Source organism: Poecilia reticulata, linkage group LG20 (assembly GCF_000633615.1).
Source record: "Poecilia reticulata strain Guanapo linkage group LG20, Guppy_female_1.0+MT, whole genome shotgun sequence".
NCBI lineage: Eukaryota > Metazoa > Chordata > Actinopteri > Cyprinodontiformes > Poeciliidae > Poecilia > Poecilia reticulata.
Genome location: NC_024350.1, coordinates 15,587,865 through 15,612,247, shown reverse-complemented (window position 1 = coordinate 15,612,247; position 24,383 = coordinate 15,587,865). Strand labels below are relative to the sequence as shown.

The window sequence follows — 24,383 nt, the reverse complement described above, 5'->3', positions numbered from 1 at the left end:
TGATAAAGAACAAGTAGAAAAAGTTCAGGAATCGTTTGCTTGTTTGGTTGGTAATCCCCCCACCCCTTATCTTCAAAACAGAGTCTGACCGGCAGCAAAGCGGAGCCTCGAAATGCTGCTTGTGTTGAAAGTATTTTACAGTTAGACACGCCGGGTGTTTCAAGAACAGTGTTCTGAATTACAGCAGATAAGCTGGGACCTCTTTGTAATAAGAAGACGACGAAAACAGTGAGGAAAAAAAACGTTCTGGCATTGCTGACCTGGCAGTCAAGCTGAGTGTATTGTATATTCTTAAATGCACTCCCTTCCCATCCCCTCCAAGCCTCCCACTTTCCCTGGGTGTTTGTGACCAGCCCCTCCAGAAAGTGACGTCTCTGCTGACCGCAGGGCGGCGCGGGGCCACGAGACCCTGGATAAGGGGCACGCATGCCCGCTCGCGGGGAAAAGTTCCATGCACTTGTTTCCTGCCATTGTTCTGCAGCCTGGAGCGCTGATAAGCCTTGTGCAGGTAGAACTGTTTCCGTCCTCCTGCTCTCTCAAACCTCGCACTCGCTTACTCTTTTATTTTCCTTTCGACTCTGATTCAGTCCTCTCTCTCTCTCTCTCTCTCTCTCTTTCATGTCGGTTTCTCTGTTTTTTTTCCTTTCTTGTTTTCTGGCTCGGTCTTTTCATCGTCTCACTCCGTCCGTCACATCTCCCACTCAGTGACCAACATCCTTGCTCCCGTGATAACAGAGGAATCCAGGCGTCCAGATAAGAAGTTTAGTCACTATAGCAACAGCAAAATGACCTGATTCCGATTTTCTTCCCACACAGTCAGCCCGGGAAAGGGTCAGATATACAAACTTCAATCTGTCACTGCTTCTTTTTTTTTTTAAACAATCTCATATCGTCAACGCTGGTTTAGGAACATAACCATGAATCTACATAAATGATGATCGTGAATCCCAGCATCTGCACCAACACTCACCTGTCCAGAGCTTGATCTATTGACTGACAGCTGCTTGACAGCGAGTTGCCTGCGCTGCCGAAGGGATCCAGCATCTGACAGACGCAACGACACAGAGAGAGCAAAGGTCACATGAGCAGCCAGTGATGTGGTGGAGATGGGGACAAACAGATTTGAGTCTCCAGCATTTTGCCGCACAGCAGAATTCAAATAAAGATTCAGGTGTTATGCACAAATGTCAAGCAGCTGCATCAGAATTAAAAAATGTTCACTATAGAAAGCAAGAAAAAAAAAACTGCTTTGTTAAAGTATGAAAAACGTGAAGCCGTGAAAGGTTTGGAAACCTTTGTATTAAAAACTGTCAAAAATGAAAAGGGGAAAAAAAGTTACACCTTCATTTCACTAAAGAAGTTATCAGAAAATGTTTCTGAGATCGACTTTCACCTTTTTTTTTTTTAATCTTTTTTGCTTTCACAAAACATGAATGTATTAAGCAAGATTTTAAGTTAACTCCATGAATGTAAATGTCTGCAAATGTAATTTCAGACGCAGAATAAAATCTTTTCGGCCTTGGAATGAAGATCACCAAACATAAAAGACATTTTAAGTCCTCTCAGAAACCCTGAAAACTGCTGAACAACATCTGTCACGCGGTGCAGAGCTTACGTTCTGGTCAGAGGTCTCTGGGATGAACTCCCCCTCGCTGTGGATGCTGGTGTACGAGCCCTGACGAGCGATCTGCTGCTGCTCCTCAGGGACGCTGCCCGGAGGAGGGGACGTCCGGCCGGTGTGGAGAGAACCTGAGAAAAGCCGCCGGTTGGAGGATGAGAAGCAGAAAAAAGATGGGATGCAGCCGAATCAAAACGAGGGTGAGGAGATGAAGAGCGTCGATTGAGGGAAAGATGGAATAGGAGGGAGAGTGTGTTATTCTTGGATTCAAGTTCAAGAGAGTCGGAGATGATTTACTAAACCACGCTGCCGCCACCTCTAACCTCAATTACTGTGACAAACGTTCGGCCTGCCTGCCGCGCTGCTGCAGAGCCTGAGGACTTGTCCTTGTAACAGAGACTGAAGCTATCACTGATTGAGCTGAGAGGGATTTGAAGAAATTCACCAGAAAAAAAAAAAAAAAAAAAGAAGCTTAAATTGAACAATCACAAACGTGAAAACTACAAATCTTTGTTCAACACAGGTTGGTGTTCTCCTCACTGCATGATCTCCCTCCCCTCTCCTGCTGTTGGACCGTCTTCAAGGCACCCAGGCTCACATCACATCTTCGCTCAACCGTAGACCGTGACCGCGCTCTCCTGTCGCCTCCTATCTGCCGCCACTCCTCCTCCCCCTCTTCTTTTCATGCTTACAGCAGGACAACAGATGTGACTGATGGGTGCTGGTACAGGGACAGCATTCAAAAGGAGATAGATTGGCGTGAAATTTCAGTGCTTTTCCTTCAAACTGGAAAACGCAAACGGTTTGCTGCTGCTCGTGTTTAAGATTTGGAACGCGCGAGTTAAGACGCTGACCTTTCTGAGCAGAGCTGATGTAAAGGACCAAAAAAACGCTGCTCCGCAGAGAAGACTTCCTCTTCACGCCGAGTTACCAGATATGCCAGGAGGGACAACAGACCTGCACTGCGCTGCGCTGTGTTATCCAGCCACAAAGACTATGACACGACACCAATCTGTCTGGGAGGATTACTTTGACATTTTGGGGAAACATTCGTCTCACTCAGCGTTCGATTAAAAGATTAAATCTACAATAATCCGCTGTGCATTTCCCCCCTTTCCCTCCCAAAAAAATTGTAAAATGTCAAATGATGCCTTTATAAGGGAAAAAGGGATTCTTCATATGCTGGTGGTGGCTTGCTCTGAAGGAAAGTGCGTCCTTGCTTTGACATGACGTTTCCCTGCCTTCGCTTACAGTTTGCGTCTTCTGTTCTGACCGGCGGCAGCCTTCATTTCTCAAAAAACATTTTTTGTGACAGGCAGAAACAGGGTGAAAAGAAAATCCTGACAGTAGAGGATTCCATGCAGTGTCCTGATCTGAGTTTTAAACTCAGCAGATTCCTAGTAATAGGTTTTATCCTAATTTATTTAGTCTAAACAGCCCACAAGTAAAGATGCACCAATCAGAAACATCAAAGACCATTTCCAGCATCAATCTCCCCATTAGATTGCAAGAACGCTATTAGTAATATTTTTTATCCTTCCTGTGACAACATCACACCTCATGTGCTAAATACAGTAGTTATTGCCAAAAAGGATTTTATGGTTTTAAAACAGAGACAAAAATGATTACAAAGAAAGTTTTTGGCCTGAAGAATGTAGATTCTTAACTTTACTTTAAGATTTCCAAACATTTACCCGCATTTCCAAATCCAACATGTTTCCAGACAGAGGCTAAAAGCTCACAAGGAAATGTTAGAACAACTTTGGTGTTCTCCTTTCAGCCTTCCTGTTACCTGCTGTAAGTCTTGCTCTCTCTCACTCTTTTGCAGGTGGGGATTGGACTACAGGCATTTCACAAATGTAGTTTCATTTTACTGCGACTTGATGGGTCTTAAGAACATATTGTTCACAGATCAGCTTTTTTTTTTTTGGTTTCTCAGTGCATCTTTACCCACGACTTTTCCGTGAGATCGGCGGAAGCTCACCCGTTGAGTGTTTGCGGACCCTCTCCGACCCTTTGAGCAGCGAGCCCTTCAGGTCTCCTAATGACCGCGACGACTTCATCTCACTCTGCTTGTCCCGGCTGTTCACCTGCAGATACTGCAAGCCGGAAGAAGAGGACATCGGATGAGGGAGTGAGGGCAGCATTACAGCTTTATTCGTTGCTCTTTTCGGAAGAAGTATGACTTTATTCAAAGCTCACATTCGTGACAGCGGCTGGGGTTTCAATGGTGCACATGCGCAGTGAACAATGAGAGCCACTCACAGGGTTGTTTTTAGGGGTCTTCAGCAGAATCCTGAGCAGCCCGTTAGTTCCTGAAGTGTTGCCCAGAGACAGCACCGCCTGATCCAGGTCCTCCTGGCTTTTCAGCGGCAGCAGCAGCTGAAGGACCAAACACAAACGTGACCTTTCTTTTCTTATCGTTGCATAAAGCAGCGGCAGTCTCAGAAAGGTTGAGGTGGGAAAGGGATTCTTATTAAAGAAAGTAAACATTCTTTTATCTGATTTTCCCTGTGCACTTAAGCTGAAAATCCCTCTTTAGGATGCAGATGGTTTCTGGAGTTTTGACAGTGAAATGTTCAGCTCCCGGCAACTTTTAAAATCCACATAAACATTTGAAGCCGTTTTTTTTTCTTTCTTTTTCTTCTTTTTCTAACGGGAAATCATGACTGCAATGTGAGTTGCATTTTTCCTGTGAAGTTGCTCAGGGAATCACTGCACATCTGTGTAATGGGGAGATGAAAGGCAGTGCAAACCTAAAACCGAAAAACTGAAATGTTTTCCTTCATCCGTGTCTTTTTTTAAAGTCTTTTAAGGCTGAAAACAAAACAAACGGAAAGTACTACTCATCTTTTGTGCTTAGCTTTGTCTCATGCGTTTTGTTTTTCCTCTCCTATGGAAAGTACTCTGGCTCAATGCCACAAACGTGTCTCACTGCTGCACAAAGCCACTGATGGACCGTTTTGGTATTTTATATGAATCTGACTGTGATTTGATTGTCTTGGAAAAATTTGCATCAAACAGAATATGCATTCTGACAGGAATTGATTACAGGTAATACCATGTCAATTGGTTTGTCTTATGAAGCGTGAAAATGTTTTCTAATTTAATCTAGCATCAACACTGATGAACAAATGTTTATTATTCAGTCGCATTCTGTAACTTGGTACTGATTACTAGGTTCTGAGTGGGTTGTTGTTCTCTTTTTGCAAATCTAAAAAAAAAAAAAAAAAAAAAATCAAGGCTTTTCTGAGTAATTAGGATGTTAACAGCTTGGAGAAAGAAAACGTGTTTATGCGGCTCACACAGTGTCTGAGGTCTCCTAAAAGCGTCATTAACCAAATCACTCGGCTACATTTTGCAGACTTCAACAAGCGAGACTGTCACAAAGTCAAACGTTCACTGCATAATTACCACAGCTAAACAGGTAATGCTATTTTTGTGGTATTGAGATAAAAGATCTGGAGACTTCGTATCCATCATCCATTTTGTCTCTTTTCTTTTCAACTACTTCCTCTTGCAGCAAATTCTGGGTGTTTGTAACTACAGAAGAAAATGTGTAAAGAAATGTTCACATATTTTCTGCATTCATTCAACTCAATCTGTACAGCGTTAGAAAATAACCTTCCTTCGCTTACCTCCTTCTCCATAAAGAAGAGGTCCATCTGCTGACCAAAGGCCTCTGTGACTTTTTGCAGAAGCTCTTTGATCTTCAGCGGCCTCTGAAACGGTATGATCCTGAAACGGGGCGGAAACATCGGCAGCGTTAGGAACCATTCATGTCACATCTCTGGGTGCAGACACTTTGCAAGAAGATCCCTCATTAACAGGAATTCACTTTTTTTTTTCTCTGTTCCGGTGCTTTCGGTAGCCGCGAAACAAGTCATTTGTTTCACGAATGCGGCGAAGAGAGCGGAAAATGTTCGGGTCGGGCTGGGTCAAGGAGAGAAGAGTGCAAAGGCGTGCAAGATACTGACAGAAGATTAATCAACGAAGAAAAAACAAAAAAGCGAGGGAATAAACCTTCTCAGAGAAAATGTACAGTCTGTCTGCAGTTATCACTTTGTCTTTCGCTCTGATTGCAAGAGAGCGCATATACGGGGCCGCGCGTGTTTGTAAAACTACATGCATGAGCATGCTTTCCAATCAGGGTATGCATCGGCCGCTGTTTCAACAACGGCCGGGGTCTCTCCGCTAAGCCAGCACAAAGGCAGATGGGAAACTTCCTGAGAGGAAAGAAGGGGGGCTGAAGCGGGGTTGGAGAGGGGGAGGATCTAGAGCGGCAGCTATAGCAGCAGGATGTGTGTCTTTCCCTCCTCTTTTAGAGAGTGACAGAGTGATAGATATAGAGACGTGGAGATATTTACAGACTGTGAGTTAGGAAATAAAGAAGACAGCCTGAGAAAATAGACTCTCTGCAGCATGTCTTTGCCTGATATCAGTCTCATTCTGCTTGCGAAGAATCTGCAGCCGCCACCAACTCTTTATAGTACACTGATAAAAGAGCTTGTTTTTATCCCATCGCTTCCTCATCAGAGGCCAGAGCTCTGCCTATCTTAATGACTGCTCATCGGTTCCCTCATTTAAACGAGAGGATTCTGGGAATCGACGGGCCTGCAGATCAGAGGCGAGCAACGGTGCAGCTAAACGCTCCCCGACTGTTTAGATTCAGCGATGATGTGTGCGATAGAGAGCAGGGAGGGATGTGGCGGAGGGCTAAAAAAGGGGGTCCTGCGCTAAAAGATATGGCTTTCCTTCCTCTGCAAGCGAGCGTGGGGAAACACAGTTGCAGAGGGAAAAAAATAAAAAAATAGAAAAGGAACAGATTTGCAGATGAAAGATTGCCTTCACACAGCACGCTGGCTCTGTCTTTTCCTAAAAATCACAAACATACACACACAGACAAAGAAAAAAAAAAGAAGAAGAAAAGAGGAAAGGTCTGGCTCTGGTCCTTCACTCTCTGGCCAAAGGAAGAGAGAGACACTCTGCAGCGCTTATTTCCTGCCTCAAACCTTCAGCGCCTGCCAATGAAAAGAGAAACCTTCCCGTTTGATTCCATTGTGGACAGACAAAACGATTATCCTGACTCATGGATTCCTAATACCTCGAGTGCTACAGATGCTTATGGGATATGGCATTATATTTACACGGTTTCTGCACAATCCCGTTGTCTTAAAGAGCGAAAAAGGTCTCACCGCGGAGGCTTATGGGAATAAAAGAAAGGTTTGTGCTTCTTTTTTTTTTCTTTTTTGCTAAATTCAAATGTGCCCTTAGTTGCAGGCTTGTGATATTTGCAGGATGGATGCCCTTCGCTGCTTTAGAACCAGAATTAAAACAAATAAAACAAATATTTAGATTTTACAAAGAATATTCACTTAAGATTTAAATTTAGCAGAAATTTTCAGTGAAAGCATAAATAAAACTTCTGTTTTTTTTTTGTTTTGTTTTTTTAATCTTCTAACCCTTTATGTATGCGTGGCAAAAATGCCAGTAAATAATTTTTTCCTATTAAGTCTTTATAATACTTGGAAAAAATGCACTGAAGTTGGTAAATTTAGCAATAACTAAACAAAAAGTTAAGTCTACAAGTGTAATGCCTTCATTACAAACACGCACTCCGGACAGAGAGTATTGTATCGAGACACAGAAAAAATGAAATACATAGTTTTCATTCAAACATCACAGTTTTATTAATAAACTTGCTATGGCTGCTGCTGCTGTGTTGGTAATGAAACAACCCGACCTTCTTATTCCACCAGAATATCTGAATATCCTCTTAAAACTTTTGCTACTGTTTTTAACAGGATGCATTTAGTTTATAGAATTAGTTAGTTATTGTTGTTTTCTTAAAACCTCATCAATTGAAGGATACTAAAACATATTTTTGTCAGAAAAAGTAGAATCCCAGAGAGCTCATAATTTACAAAAAACTGAACTCAGTTATTCGACTGAAGCAGCTTTAAGCCAATTGGTCAATTAGTAGTGGACAAAAATCATGTGATTTCCATAAAGTTTCCACTTTTTAAAGTTTTAGACAACAATAAATTCAAATTAAAAAAAGAAAAGATAAGAAAAAGAAACATCTTCTCTCTTTACTGCTGACCAAGGTTTAAAAGATTTGTATTTGGTTTACTTACCAAAAGTAAACCAAAAATGTACAGGTCGTGGTTTTAAAACCGAGATAAGTACCGAACTGTGATTTTTCCGTGCACCATAACAACCCGTGCGAATATGTATCGCGTTAACGCAAGAGGAAATGTCTTGTGACTGTGTGAGTGGTGCCTCCGCAAAAGTGAGATGTCTGTTCTGGGAGAGCAGAGCGATGTGAGCAGGACTCGTGAGGACGAGCAGATAGCCGCGAGGCTTAGAAAACAGAGGGAGGCAGGAACACAGAGACAGCAGCGTGGAAAAACTTATCTCTTCCACAGCAGCAGCCAATTAGGGCTGTGAAAAAGTGGAGGGGCTCATTGCGGATCCATATTCTGCTGGAACGACACGCTCCTTCTCGCTTGTGTGAGCCTGCAGCTTTCTAATCACCAAACCAGTTCCTCTTTCTTTGGTCCAAATAACTGTGAACGAAGGCGGCGGGAATTGTTGTAGTTTTTGCCTCAGTTTCTCCTCGCTGGTTGAACAACATGCATCAAAACCAGTTTTGAGACGGATAAAAACAGGCCACCATTAAGCTTCTTCTCACAGACCCGTCGTTAATCCTATAGAAAATGTGTGGACAATAAGAGCTGCATAAAATTCTACCTTGTTTTTTGGCTCTGCATCACACACCTGCAGCTTTTTCAGCCTATTATTTTGTACTGTTCACAATTCAGAGGCCAGTTTCAGGGAGGAAACTGACAGTCAGAGGACGACCTTCCCAGATGAACCACTGTTTTGTGTCGCGATATTCCTAACTGGACAGTCTGGGGACGTCCACCTGCTAAGTCAACAGTCTGATTCTGGAGTTCTTATCAGCTTTGCTGTGGTGGTTCGGTGATGGCCAAATTGTCGGACCAACGCTGGTTGACTTGGAGATCGTTCGTCCTTTTTCCGTTTTCCAAACAGTTTCCTTAAGCTTACATTAGCTAAAGGAAATACAAATTATGGGTGGAACCTCTCTTTTGAAGTTTTATACACAATGGATGGAGCCATTGGAATCATCCAAATGCCGTGTCAGCAATTATTATAATGGCATAATACTTCTTGTCATCGAAAAGGGTATAGTTTTTGACATGTCATTTTTAATTTACATGCAAATAAAATGAGCAGATGTATTAGTTTTATTCCAGACAAATCTTCCTTTTACATTATTTTGTTATATTTTGAGAGATTTCTGTGTCAATTCCTATCAAAAACACCAGGTGACACTAAGCTTTTATGAACAGATGCAACACACTTGGCAGAAGGAGAAGCATCATTTCCTCCCAAATTCACACACTTCCAAAAGGGAACGGAAGAGGTGTTGGCCATACGAGGAATTAATGCAGGAAAAACCAGGAACCTAAAATTTTGTAGTCCATCTGAGGACTTTCTAGAAAGCCAAAGGTTTCCCAGCCAAAGACAGAACAACATGAACTCATTTCACATGGAACAAAGTTGCCACCATTCAGGAGATTTGCTGTTTATTCTCACATACTTAGCGGACAAAGTGTTCCAATGGTTTTCATCGAAGCGTCACGCACTTTCTGTGAGAGTTTTCCTCCGTTTGAAGCCAGTGACGTGGGATCAAACGGCACAAAAGGATGCAGCGTGAGATAAAATATTAATTCAGGGTGAGGAGAGGACAGTGAACTGAAAGACTTCCCTCTCTCTCTCCGCCTTTAGTTAATCGCTCCCTCTCCTCCAGACCTCCCTGCATCTTTCCACTCTGAAAAACCTGACTCTGGAACACAGGGCTTCGGCTAAATAGTCCAAGCAGGAATTTTCCCTTCTCTTTCTGCCACTCTGGCATGTAACTGCGATTTCCTCCCTTAGACACAAAATGGCAAAGCAAAACAAAAAAGATCCAAACTAACAAAGTTTGAATTTGGACAGTTGAATGTAAAAGAAAAAAAAAAAAAAAGAAATAAAAACAATAAGGAGGTTTCCAACATACCGCTTTTCTCTCTCATGCTCCAGCTTGACTCTTAAATCCTGTTGAGAGGAAGAATAACAAGAGAGAGGAGTTACAGAGGTGGAAAGTTAAAATGATTCATGGCTGTATGAGGGATTTGGCCTGAAGAATAAAGCTGGGGAAAGAAATTAGGTGAAGCACTATGATGCCTGTTGTTTTTGTTCAGAAATATAAAAAGAAAAAAGGAGGACACGACAGTCTGTGTGTGTTCTTGTAAAAGTCTTAACCAAAGGCAGCAGGAATCCAGAGGAGCCTCTAAGTCTGCATGAGGTCATTTTGATAAACCAACGCTGTCATCATATCAGCGCAGGAGATTGGGTGAAAATTAGGAGGAAGGGGTAGCTGGGAGAGAGGGGAGGGGGCGAGTTTACCCCGTCTCACAGAGGAGAGCCGCTGTCCGGGCGGAAACTCTCTCCGCTCCTCACCAGCTTGTTTACGTCTCCTCATAAACACTGCCGCTTTAAGAGGATTCGCCAATTATCATTCCACGGACGGGGAACAAACGCGTGAAGAGGGCAACTTCTCGGAGCAACACATTCACCAATCCTGCATTTACTGATTTTTTAAAAATCTTTTATTGCGAATGAAACTCATTTTCAATCGCAATAAGCTCATTCGTTTGAGCACGCAACTTTTTACTGCAACCTTTACCTGACTTTGGCAGCAAAAAACGTCCCAGTCCAGAAAAATAAATCCTGACGACAGACTGGCCTGAGGTTCTGTGAGTAAACCCAGAACGCCGGTCAAGGTTAAAGGAACGAGTTAATAAATTGCTATTGAAAAAAGGATAACAGTCAGATTTGACTTAAGGAGATATTTTAATATCCACCCCTCATACTGAATGTTAAGGTCAATACTTTTCCTTTATCTGGGAAAAATTGAATCATCACTTTGAAGCTTAATCTTTGTCTCAGTTCAGTAAGTCAAGTTTAAGAAGGTACAAAAGCAAGAAGCAGTAAAATATTAATTTTTTTATATCTAAAAGCTTTTAAAATTATGAATCAATGTAAAAAAAACACTTTATTTTAAAGAAATATTTACGTTTGAGTGATAGAATATTAGATGAATAAAACACTAAACCATCAGCTGTGAGCTTTATTAGCCAAAATAAAATTTTGTACAATTCAGTTAATATGTGAACATTACTTATAAACTGAACTGGTTTCTAGAATACTTTGTTGCAATTGTAGAAACTCGTCTGTAAAATCTAAAGTTTTTATATGTAAATTAGTATTTTCCACGACTTCCTAGTTGGTTGTGTAACAAGTGAAGCTGCATTTAGACACAATTATATTTAAGCTGGTCAGACATTTTAGACAATATGAATATTACAGCTGCAGTAGCAGATGAGATTTGAATGCATTCAGATGTGATGTGTACCTGTTTGTAGAGTAAGGTTCTGTTTTTGGGCTTGTGGCTGGAGTAGCGACCCAAAGCGGCCAGGTCCTGCATGATGGAGTTGAGCGCCTCCTCGTCATCTGCAGCCGGAAGACAACATAAAAAACAACACACACACAAAAAAAAAACGAGAGAAAGAAACAGACACATAATAAGTTTTATTTTATAGAAATGAGTCATGAAATTAACATCCACACGGAGGCTTTTTTTTTTTTTTTTAACAGTTCGGTTTGAACGACTGTCATGCAGTGACAGCTGCAGCTTGTGTTGCCTCAGACCACACTTATGAGGCAACACCTGGGCTGCTACTTCCTGTTCTTACACCAGCTGTCGAGTTTCCACTAGTGGGAAAATTCCAGTGGATGTTCGCTAATTTTTAACTTTTTTTTTTTAACTCACACATGCATTTCAATCGTTTGCATTCAGAGGGATCCTTATTAAGTGGGTGCTTTCAGCGCTGCTACTGATGAATCGATAATGTTTAATAATACACAGGGTATATCTATTGCGTGAGTTTCTGTTGCACAAGGTTGTTAGGTTCTGAGTTTTTCCCTTTCTGAATAGCAGCAACTTTTGTCAGGCAAATGGAACAAAAAAGGGGTGAAAGCTTAAAATTGGAGGCAAACATTATTCACACTTGAAATTAAAGTAAAATGGGACAAAATTTATGTTCCCAACATCTCTCCTCTGCCACATAAACACGCGCGCGCTCCCTCGAGCAGAGGAGATAATCATGCAGACGAGCGTGTCAGGCATTTCCATATCAAGAGGCGTTAATGGAAGCGATTATCCGAACCGTGTCTACGGCGTAAAGAAGAGGTGGTTGACCCTCCACTCAAGCCTGCCTGCTGGATGAATGAGTGACGAGCGAATTCGTGGCTAAAATGCACACACACCATTTTTTTTTTTCCCCACGCGGAAAGCAGGCCAGGCATGTGAGACAAAACTGCACCTGCAGGAAAGACCACATTCTTTCAGACGAAGAAACGTGCTTGAAGAGCGTCTCGGCGTGGAAGAAGACCACTGCGGACGTCTGGAGAACCGGCTAACGCAGGCAGCAGATGGGAGCAGAGGTGAAATTCGATCCCGCTCCATCCGTGCGGCCGGCTGTTCGCTGGCAGCAGGTCGGTCCGCTGGGTTCACCCCGAGGTCAGGGGGACAACCCTTCGACAGGGGTGGTGTTGCAAGATGCATCGGTGTGACTTTCTCTGCTCGCATCTCAGAGGGACTAGAAGCAGCCAGCCGTGACTGAATAAAAAAGCGAATGCCTCTATGAACTCACATGCCGAGTTTCCACACACGCAGAAACTGAAAACGTCTTCCTGAGTGCCTTTTGGAATGCTTCTGCTGTTACATGTTACAATTACAAATAAACCGAGAAGGTTGCAAAAAAAAAATTTTAAATAAAAGCACTGTAAATAGATTCACAAAAACAAAAAGTGTGGCAAAAATCTTTCTCGTTCTTAAAAGATAAACTGAGATAAAGTCCCATCAGTTACACAGCAGAAATACTGAAATTACTTTTTAAATCGAAATTAATATTTGTTTATTCAAGAGCACTGATTAATTGCACCCGGAACTTTTTTTTAAAATAGCTTCATCTGTAAATATCAGCTAGTAATTAAGTGTTAGTGTGCTAATGGATGAAAAAAATGGTTTAAGGGCAGAACATAAATCGCACGGCGAGTCTGTTTGCTCTGACCTGATGGTATTAAGAGGAAATGAACATAATCCATCGGCCATTTTGGTTCCCAGACATACAGTAAGTCCTAAAGAAAACCAGTGGGATGAGCTGAAGAGAAGAGAGCATAAAAGAACATCCAGGACTTTGGACAATGCAGATGGTGTAAAGACTAATGATTAAAGATGTTTTTTCTATGTAAGCTCCAACCGTGATCTCAAAGGACTGAAAGCAGGAGTGAAAACTAGTTATAAAATGTTTTTATTGTATACAAATATGTATATTAATGCAGGAGTTTTTCCCCCACTGATTAGTTGAGCTCAAATTCATTCTCAACAAGAAATGCTTGGATCTACGTCACTGAATTGTGTTGTAGGTCAGCAGAGTTTCACTCAATCCAGATTTCTCAAGAAAATGGCTCTGCCTAGTCGCTCTCGAGGAAACTCTAACCTTTCAACCCTGATCTATAAATCTCTGAGGCTGGGGTAGCTAACATGAACAGGCATCGATCCCCCTCAGCCAAACACATAGAAGTGGCGTTGGGGGTTTTTTTTCTGTCCCCATCCCCACACGGCAGCTGGAGTGAGGTACGATACGACCCACAGCTCTCCGCTGCGCAGCGCACTCCCTTCACTTGGAGACAAACTAAATAATGCAGAGCGATAAGAAAAGTTACACCCACCATATCTCAGCTCCAGTGCAAATAGTGGAAACAGTGCAAGGGGGTGGACTGGTATTCTTAGAGCAAATGGCGATAAATCTGGCAAAATATGGTGTAATTACCCAGTCAAATACTTGTGGCTTTATTAGTCAGGGCACTAAAAATAACAAAGTGGGAACAATATGCTTTTCCTGTCTTGCTGAAAAGTTGCCCAGTTTTTTTTTTTTTTTTTCCTGTAGCAGAAAACTTTATCCTACAGGTATTTATTTGTGTAAACAACTCCAATTTTGACACAGACAAACCACCTCCAGTATCTTCCTCCCCGAGTCTTCTAAAAGAAAGGAAGATGATCAGACGTGTACATAAGCCTCGTACTTCTACAAGCAAAAATGTGCAGGGCTTCGCGCTGAAACTTTATTCTTGATACAAACACAGGAGGCAGGCGTAGTTCTAACAATCTGTGGCGTCAACACAGGTGAATGACTAACAGCTCGGTCCGGCCTGTCCGAACAGGAAGGAACTGAATCACTGCTCTGAGCGCAAGAAGGCAAACCTGGTTTATTACTCCACACAGGAAATTCATGGATTTCTCACTGACTCAAGGAAAAACTGTTTTTTTTGCTGTTTTTCTTCTTCCCCTTGCCAATCTAACTGCAGACCAAATATTATGGGTGCCATCTTTTTTTCTAGAATGAACGGCGCTTCTGTCAGTAGAAAAATACACAACAAAGCAATAAAATACGCTATAAGACCTTAACCTATCGCTACGTCACTCTGGTTGAAGTCCAACCAGAGATCTGCTTTAGATAAAATCTTGTTTCAAAATGGCCCAGTCAAAGTCCAGAGCAGAATCTAATTCAAAATCTGTGCCACGATGATTTTCAAAGCTCTTCTGGAAAAGATAAGCAAAAAAAAAAAAAAAAAAAAAAAAAAAAACAATTCCAGGTGTAAAACAGTTGCAGAGAAGTTCCTCAAAATGCAGCAATACATATTCTAAAGATTAATTTAAAACTCAGCCATCATTAACCAGATTGATTAATGATGGCTGATTGCCATCATTAATCAATATATTGTATGAATACCTCTTATATACATTAAACAAAACATTTTTAAACAGAAAACCTATCACAGCGTCTCTCTGGTGATTTGTTGAGCTCCAGACTACCCGAAGCCCTCGCAGTCAAGGATACAAAACAAACACAGTCCCGCAAGTGTATATGGATTTCTGTGTTTCTGTGTAGGAGGCTTGGTTTGTTGCCTGTGGATAATAGCAGCGTGGGGAGAGCAGGCGGCCGACGGGTGCAGTTGGGGCAGTCGGTGTGTGTGAGAAATGCGTGGTGGTGAACGGAGCCGGCCTATAAATGAAATTATTACCTCACTCGGGCCTGATTCACGGCCACTCGCCAAGGTAGAGGCCAGCCAAGGCTAACCGCCAGCGCGGTGGGAAGCCACACCAACACTGTCAGTGACTCAGAAACTGCCTGCAAAAAAACTCCTAAGGCAGAGCGAGTGTGACCAAGGATTTGGATCCAAACACTTTGGGATACCTGCAGTTCGTTTCCTGAGTTCCCCCCTTCGGTCTTGGGTAAAATGCGACCCACAAAAGAACAGGGGGGGGGGAATTCCAGGAAGCCAGGGAGAGTGCACAAAGTTGCACAATGGAGACTGATTACAGGACATTGCATCATCACTGCATCTTTTTTTTTTTCCCCCTCCCCTTTTCTCAGGATTAAAAGTGGAAACCGTGAAAGTGGCAGGAACCGCTGTCCGAGACAGTCAACATAAAAGGAGGCGTCTGCTTGCAACTGCTGCTCAAGCAAACCAAACACGCGGGCTCGCATTTTTACCTTAAGTCCGTTTGGAGAACAGCCTCGAGTTTTAAGAGTTACTACTCGCAAGTCAGTGCTGTGCACAGACCAGGAAGGCTGTGAAGACTGAGGCAAACTGCCTGGAAAGACATTGAGGGGATTTCCTTGAGCCGAGAGACACATCATGGCAAAGGCATCCGGCGGGATTAGCAGCCGGAGCCAAAACGTGTCCTCACTCCCCGGCAGCAGCCAGGTCCAATCTCTGACGCACAACACACGCTCAGAAGCACACACACGCCAGCGAGGCCCACTGTAAACACCAGTCTCTGCTCAGCTTGCCGAAAAAAAACGAAGCACAGTCAATTTAAGACCTAATGGATGTAATGTTTAAGCGTTTAGAGTTAATCTTTCACCAGGAGCAATAGCTCTGATGTCATCCTGGGAATTATAGGTGTGTAACAATAGCTGTGCAAGCAATGTTTGCACAAGGCTCGTCCCAAAAGTCCAGTTTTTGTTCAATGACTTGACCAGATCTACATATTGCATGACATTTTTTTTTAATATTGATGTATTTAGATATTGTGCGTGCAGTTAGGTGCATGCATAAAACTGCTGCTTAGCTTCCTCTGCTCCTTTAGCTGTGGTCAACAAAGACCTGTTACCGGAAGTAATTCTTGCAATGGCAAGGAGAACCATGTTGTTACATAACGTCTTTATGTAATCACACCCAGTCGTTTTTGGGATTTTTGCTTTCAGCAGTGCATATTGCAATAAAATAATAATAAAACAAAGGGGAAGGATGTCTCAATAGAGTGCATAGAAATGAAGAATTTTTATTTGTTTATGTGTGTTTTACATCAGGTAATGACTCTAAAAGATAAGCGGGAATGCGTCATTATAGTTTCCCGTTTTTTAATTTTCTCTTCCTTTGACTGCTTATTAGATGTTAGAGCTTATTAGATGTTCAGATTTATATTATGTGTTATGTTAATAAAAAGGTACATTTCCCCACATTTTTCTAATTTAAGCAGTAGTGCTTCATTACCTTGTGTGTTCCTGTGCTGTCCAGGTCCATTCTGGAGACCGTCATCTGTAGTGGAAACAAAGCAACACTTGTTTAGGATCATAATAGAAACAGCTCTGACGCAAATAACTTTAACTGCTGATTGCCATTTTTTCAGCAATCCTTGTTAATCGAGTTTGCTAATCTTCAGATGTGGCTGGTTTAAAGATAAATAAAGGTACACACCCAACATTTCCAAATTATAATATTACTAATCTCACATCCCCTTTTTTTTTTTTAAATATAGCTTTGCTCATTTTTGTATTGCTCCTATCTGTGCTGTTCCTGCCAGAGGAAGTGTAGAGGATGGGTGTGTTTTATGTGTGGAAGTAGAAGTTTCTATATGAACGCACATAGAGCAACCTGCTTTCAAAAGCAACTTACCCATGTTTACTGTCATCATCAGGAAGTGGCCCTGTTGAACTTGAGCACAGAGCTCAACTTCTCTCTGAAAACGAAGACTTCACCCTGAGACAAAGGAAAAACAACAGGTTTTCAACATCCATGAAACTGGGCCATTTCTCCTTAGGCTAGCCGCATAATATTTCTGTGATTACACAAAAACAATGACTAAACAGGACGCAGGTGGCGGTACCAACACAAAGGTTTTATTTCCTAAATCGCTCTCGACGCTGGTGTTATTTATTTAATCTTTTCTCTAACCTGCTCTCCTGAGATTGGCATATCTTTTTATGAAAAAAAACAACAACACGGCGGCCAAGGGCTGCGTTTGATGCAGGCTTGTAACGCACGTATCTTTATTGCCTCTATCAAAACTGCAAGAGAGTCTCATTGAGGGAATTCCTTCTGTTTAATGACAGAGCCGCATACCAGCTAAATCCCATGATGCTTTGGGAGTACAGGAGAAAAACCTGCCTCAGGTTAAGGGCATAAGCTTTCAAAGAATAAAATCAGCCCTTTGCACTCATTAGGTGACACACACCAAAAAAAGGGAACATAACATATAGGAAGAATTATCTAGCTCGGAAGACGACGCTTTTCATCGATGACAAAGAAAGAATGCTGAATCATTGATGTTCTGCTCTACTTGACCCAAATACCTTTCATACATTTCCAGTTTATAGCAGGAGATTGAGTAAAATGCCTACTATTCTTGGAGACAATGACTCTGCCCTAAGAGAGGTCTCATAGATAAAATTCACTCAAATGCCGAGGAACATATTTGTTTGTTATTCAAGAGCAGAAATAGAAAAGGGGAACATGAACTTTAAAAAAAAAAACAGCTGCTCCACGGTGCAACAATGTGGTTAAGAGCTCATATGGTATCCATTACAGTATCTATCAATTACCCTAATAAAGTTTCTGCATACTTGTGTACAGTAAATAGAGTAAGCTTAGACACAACACCAATCTAAATATATTTTTCATTTGCATTCATAAGGTCATATGTGACACCAGGAACAAATACCGGTGAGAAAATTCAATCTTTAAAGCCATTGCTAGCCAACACATCTGCTTATGCTAGCGCTAACTTTACAACGAAAAAGGCCAAAGGTTCTTTAAATGAAGTCAAAATGAGAATTTTAGAACTGAGCTGCTGGTGTTTTTCCACCACAGGTGTTCCGGTTCCTAACCAGGGCTGGTGCTGGAACCAGTTCTTAACCGGTTCTGAGAAAGAACTGGTTTGTTTTTTCCACCACCCGAGAGTCAAGTCAGAACCACGTCATTGTGACAAAGTCAACATTTTTGTAGCATTGTGTTTTATAGTTTTTAAAATGTTTAGTTTGACCAAAAGTAATTCAAACTAAACTTTGGAGTTTTAAAATATGTCCCTCACAAGGTTGCGATTGGCTGCTCTTCCCCATGATCCCGCCCAAAGCTCCTAATATAAGATGCTTTTGTCCTTTAGCAAATCAGCATCTGGGACTGTCTGGGATTGCCACATTTTGGTGCTATGGCCAAAATGTACCTCAGAGGACACAGAAAGAACTGGTGCTTAGTAAGCTCTAGCAGCAGGTAAGCTGTGGAACCGGTTTAGTGGACAAAGCCCAGAGAGGTAGCTGTTTTTTTTAAAACACACAGGATTACAGCTACTTATGTGTGTGTGTGGTTTCAGACAGTGTTTAGGGCCCCTTGAGTAAAACAAGTTAAGTTGCTGCATGAATGTTTGATGCCCAATTTTTGAACACCCAGTCCAATTCAGAGACAGAGACAGAGTAACTGTCCTTGTACCTGAGTAGTAACCAGCAAATATCAGCTTGTTATACTGGATTTACTCTATCCAGGCCAGTTACCAGTTACTCTATCCTATGCAGTTCCACTAGATTCTCATTTCCCTTCAATGCTTCATTTACAATTTGCCCCACTGAGCTTGATTACTCTGGTTGAATTTGAACCAGACCAACCAGCAAACAGAAGGAAATTTGTAAATAATCCAAATGCTGACATCAGTCTCCCACTTAACGGCCTGGCGATGCAACTTTCATGCCATGTACCTACAAACACTTCACCTTTCCTTATGACTTGTTTTGATCATGTTTTCATCATGACTGTTCACAGATGAATATATTTCCAAACAGCTGCATTTTTTTTTCTTTTTTTCAAACACTAGTAGAGTAAACTAGTCTAATTTCAGAAGCAGAGCAACAGGTGGGGGAGGACCGCCATGTGTTGCTCCATCCTTTGGCCGCTCCTCCAGATTCTCTGGCATCTCGTTAGAAAGACTGCCAACTGGATGATGTGGGATATATATAAACATCTAATCTTAACCGTTTTGGTAAGATATAACGGGATACTAAATACAAGTCAAATATGTGCATCACTCAAAAGGTGTTTTTTGCACCCTTTCTAGGGATGCACATAATTTCAATGTTGACTTACTTTTGCATTTAAACGTTTCGTCTTGTTTCCCTTGCACAAATCAAGCTCGTTTACTGGCTTTCAGTGTGTGGAGCAATCGTTTCAGTGAACTCGTATGAAGCAGACATTTGACCTCCTTGCCATACTTGCACAGTTTTGGTCATTTTGCACTAAACTTTCTTACACAATTATTTATGCACCACACATAAATTCATATCACACAGATGTTTATTACCTGCATTAACAAAAGACATCCATCCATCTACTAGCATCTATGATCTAAACCCGCTTGTCCTTGCAAGGTTGTGGTGGTTTTGTCCAGCAGTCATTGGTCATTCTTGTAAAAAAAAAAAGTACTTTATATTGCTGTTTACACTAATTTAATTGTAGTGAATAATGTTGGAAAAAAATAAAGCTGATAAAAACCTGATAAGAGACAAATTATCTGGTAAATATGAGTAAAAGGTAAGTGGTTCTTCACTTTGTACAGGCATGTTCAGCTTCTCGAAATAGGCTGGCTTTCTCAAGTGTTTTAAATCCTCTAAGTCTGTGTACAGAAAACGCCACTTGTCCCTAACACTCACAGCAGAAAAATGGTTCTCCTCGTCAGTGAAAACATACACACTTTTTCTCTCCTTGGATTAGCGAGAAAATGTTTCACAACCACAAGAAAAACGGGCACGAGAGAAATTTACAGATGAAACACAGAGGCCGGATGTCTCGGACGCTAAAACCTTTACAAGAATAAACATCGTACGAGAAATGACACTTGACTGGCCAAAAATGGATTCAGAATTCAACGTGAAGATAATAAATAAGACATCATCTGACGACAAGTTTCACAGTGCGAAAAAAAATAAAGGAAATCCGATATCTTCATTGCGAATATCTGAATTAGCCTGTGCTTGTTTGTCTGCTGCCACTGACCACGCATGGAAGAGACGAAGCCCATGACAGGTGGTCTTCCAACACCATGCCGCCCAGTCTGTCAAACACACGCACACACACACACACACACACACACACACACACACACACACACACACACACAGACAGTCACACACAAGCAAGCCTCTGTCCTTCTGCTGCCAGTCACCAGATGGTCCATCTGCTTCGGCCCTCTGCACAGCATGATGCCGAGCTGGAGGTGCCCACTGATCGCCAGCCCAGTTCTCCACACAAGCGGGCAGCGTGACAGCCCCGCTTGTTGAAGATCAAACGCTAAATAGTGCTCCTCCTGTGCTTGTTGCTCAGCAGCCACATGCACGCGAGTGACAGGACTGTGTAGAACAAACCTGCGAACGTTGTAACGCATTTCTCGTGGATGAGAATCAGCCAGTAGGGTAAGGTTTCTCACTTTTGTCGAAGCATGAAACACCACTCTAAACAGGACACCCCTGGAATTTCAGAACAAGCCAAAAAAAAAAAAAGTGGAGCTAAACTCTTTAAACTTTACACTGCAGTTTTAATTTTGTTGCAATGATTGAAGGGAGAGCGCAGCCCAGACTACACGGGTCAGCATGTATATGCTTGTGAGCACACACTAAGCCCTTACAGCTCTCTTACATCACCCTCCAACCGAGCAAACACTGTAATGCTGGCCTTGGTCTCCAAGGGAACCCCCTCTTTCTTTAGACTGCTCAGCAGCTGCCTGGTGGTCTGAGCAGCATGGCCTCATATCTGACATCACTGTGGTGGAGTCCCAGAGTAATCAACATTTCTGAGGTCAAGCATCTAAACACTGTGGAGCTCAGAGGGCTTCTACTGGCCAGCTAAGGCCAAAGCAGATGATCCACAGAATTGTGGCAATCGGTACGTTCTGGATTAGAAAAGATGCAAAATATGCTGCCCCCCTCAAAAAATAAAAAAATAAAAATCTTGGCTTTTTACCACAGTTAGCAAGGCATGCGTTTTAAGAAATTACAATTTCAACATTGGAAAACTTTATGTTTTCATAACATGACAGAGGAAGGACACTTCACTTTTCTGTTTCTGACAAGACAAATTTAGGTTTTTGGAAATATTTCTGGCCACGAAGAACATGAACAGTCATGTCGCAGAAACTAAAGTAACACTGCAAATTCCTCACTAAACCAGGCTACATCCGCTTGTTGTACTTGAGATAATATATAAAGAGTAAAATGGAGCTATATTTCATACAATTAGCCAGGATTAAAATAAAGGAACAAAGCTAAAACCAACAGAATTTGTGTGAATCTCTGAGTTCATATAACAACATGTATGTACAAAACAGTCCTGGTCTTCCAAATAAAATCTGAACAGATTTAGTACCTTAATATCTAAAACAATTCTGTCAGTATTTTTCAGATCAACTTTGTCAAATGCTTAACTAAGATTCAGCAATACCATATCAAATGTTTTAGATATATTGTTGAAGAAGTATACTAATTAAAACTTTTACAAACATGGGCTCCATTCTATGACAACAGAATGAAAAACAAAATGGACATATTATAGGATAGGACATATAACTATAAGAAACAATGAAATATCTTAGCAGCAGCAACAATATCTATTGCTGATTTGTTATGAAAATCATTATAACTTACTTGGTAAAATGTCATTTGTTGCTGTGAATACAATGACACCATTATTTTTACTCAAGCTTTTGTTGCTTTGAGAATCAACTGCGGAAAAATTCATTTTCGACATATTTTGGAAAGATTACGGTGGGTTTCAGGAAGAGTGAACTCTAACAAATATGTGAAGGGAAAAGTACACGTAAAAATGTATTCAGTAAGTTTGACATAATGTCTCTTGACTTTATGACACATCGCCGATTGTCTTAATCGCGCAACGTACAGGAAACGAAGGGTAATTAGTAAGTCGTAGCTATTTAAGTGACTTACTCTTTTCACAAAGGTCAGCGGTGGGGGTGTCCTGCATCCTGAACGCAGGCCAAGTCTGCCGTGTGGCTTCCCCACATGAGTCAGAAGGTGCATGTTGGCTGATTCTGGGAAGCAGGACAATACAAACTGTCCTTTCACTCACTAATAAGCCCGACGTAGTGTTTATGTACGCGAACTTATCTGAGGAGCTTATTTTGTTTGAGGTGTAAGCTTTAATTTAAGTGTCCAAACCCTTCCTCCCTTTGCTTTGCTCACGTATGTCATTGCCATGAGGAAACCAAAGCTCTTACACCGGGACTTAAAATCCACATATGATTTTTGATGTCATGATTTGTCATTGGTCATTCTTGTAAAAAAAAAAAAAAGTACTTTATATTGCTGTTTACACTAATTTAATTGTAGTGAATAATGTTGGAAAAAATAAAGCTGATAAAAACCTGATAAGAAACAAATTATCTGGTAAATATGAGTAACAGGTAAGTGGTTCTTCACTTTGTACGGGCATGTTCAGCTTCTCGAAATAGGCTGGCTTTCTCAAGTGTTTTAAATCCTCTAAGTCTGTGTACAGAAAACGCCACTTGTCCCTAACACTCACGGCAGAAAAATGGCTCTCCTCGTCAGTGAAAACATACACACTTTTTCTCTCCTTGGATTAGCGAGAAAATGTTTCACAACCACAAGAAAACCACAAGGTCCTGACTTTTGTTTCAAGTGTAAACAGAAATGTCAAAGTCTAAACATGTTGAGAAAAACTAAGCACATCACCAAAACACCAAATATTACAGGGTGTGAACATTTCTTAATCTGACAGCCATGAATTATTAGATGCATAAAAACATAAAAACACCAGGTGACAGAGCCTGTTAGCCACGATTCTGATTTGTTTTTGTTCACTATGAATTTACCAAAGCTAAGTGGTCAATTGTTTGCAAAAAAAAGCACATGTTCTGTTTCTAAGGTCAACTATGTGTTTCAAAATGAAGTCATAGGAAGCACAAAAGGTGTAAGAGATATTGCTATCACAACTTTTTTTTTTTTTTGATAGTTTGTCACTTACTCAGCCTGAAACTTTCTTTATTTGGTATCCCTCCTGAAGTGCTAACACAAATAGAAAACTAGCAGAGTAAATGACAGCAACTCTGTCCATGTATGCGTCCATATATGGTGAATACTTCACAACTATTACAGAGAATAGTCTGTAAAGACAGAAAATATCCATTATAAAGCAGTTGTGTGGACAAATTGGCTTGATGATGTAGGAGCAAAATGGGTTAACATTATTAATGGCTTATTATGAAGTTAGTCACATAAACTAATAGTCTCCAATGGACAAATATCTTATTCTGATTGTTCCAAATCTAATGCCACGTGAACGATCATGTAAAATACAATTCTGACACCTTGGATTATTTCAAAATGCATTTGGTAGACAGTTGGCTGATTAATTCCCATAGAAGCCGAGGTAAGCCATACAAAAACAGAGATAAAGAAAAGCAGTTAGTTTTATTAACTCGGGTAGCACCTGGACCATTTTTGATACGTACATAAGAGGCTAATTGTTTCTGCCACAAACACCTGAAGCGATTACTCAAATACTATGAGATTCCAGGTGACAAGTTAAACAAACTTTCACAAAATTCACTGATGACAGGAGAGATTTTCGAGATAACCTCAGCTTTGCATTCATCCGCCACTCCATCAGATTCACCTGTCAATTTGCCGCTGACATCCTTTAATTCACATTCTGTCTTAGAGTTGAAGGTCAAGCTGCTGGTAGTGGTGGCATAAGGTTGTGGGGATAATTTCTTGGCACACTTCAGGCTCTTCAGTATTGTTTGACCAGGATTTAAATGCCACAGTCAACTCAAGTATTGTCCCCGACTTTGTCCATCCGATATCATGGCTGGATCTTGTGTGCAGATATCTCAGCCTGACTCTGAAGTGTCCTCAGAATGAGATAAATTAAAGAGAACTACAATCACTAGTATCAGCTGATCTAAAAATAACCAAATGTACAAATTCCCCTGCTTTAACTGTTCACAACGCACATACTGGCTTCCTCACAAAACTCTACAATCTGTGCAATCTGTAAAATAAGCTGTATTTTCCATTATGAGATGACATGCTATTACAAGCACATTTACTTATTATGTTTCTCCACCCAGATGAAGCCGAGCAGAGCAGAGACACAGCTCATAGACTCGGATCCGTCATACGAAACAAAGTGTTTGAAAACAGCTTCAGGAAGAGACACGGGTTGTAAACATACAGCCCATAAAAAGTACTTTGGAGCGCAGTGTTAATAAATCTGTGCTATTTCTAAATGACTGCAATGCCCGTCCAGTTGCTGCATTTTTTGG

At 41.3% G+C, this 24,383-nt stretch overlaps 1 protein-coding gene across 1 annotated transcript in view; it reads right to left on the bottom strand.

The window, feature by feature from the left end:
- Nucleotides 1-24,383, bottom strand: part of map3k22 (mitogen-activated protein kinase kinase kinase 22) — a 42,508-nt gene that overhangs the window by 14,102 nt on the left and 4,023 nt on the right. The window contains exons 2-10 of the mRNA XM_008396201.2: nucleotides 16,718-16,801; nucleotides 16,316-16,360; nucleotides 11,103-11,200; nucleotides 9,705-9,742; nucleotides 5,257-5,356; nucleotides 3,884-4,000; nucleotides 3,603-3,717; nucleotides 1,616-1,749; nucleotides 971-1,044 (exon numbers count right to left, since the gene is read on the bottom strand). Of these exons, the coding sequence (XP_008394423.1) occupies nucleotides 971-1,044; nucleotides 1,616-1,749; nucleotides 3,603-3,717; nucleotides 3,884-4,000; nucleotides 5,257-5,356; nucleotides 9,705-9,742; nucleotides 11,103-11,200; nucleotides 16,316-16,360; nucleotides 16,718-16,736 (740 nt within the window). The 5' untranslated portion in view covers nucleotides 16,737-16,801. The remainder of the gene's footprint in view (nucleotides 1-970; nucleotides 1,045-1,615; nucleotides 1,750-3,602; nucleotides 3,718-3,883; nucleotides 4,001-5,256; nucleotides 5,357-9,704; nucleotides 9,743-11,102; nucleotides 11,201-16,315; nucleotides 16,361-16,717; nucleotides 16,802-24,383) is intronic.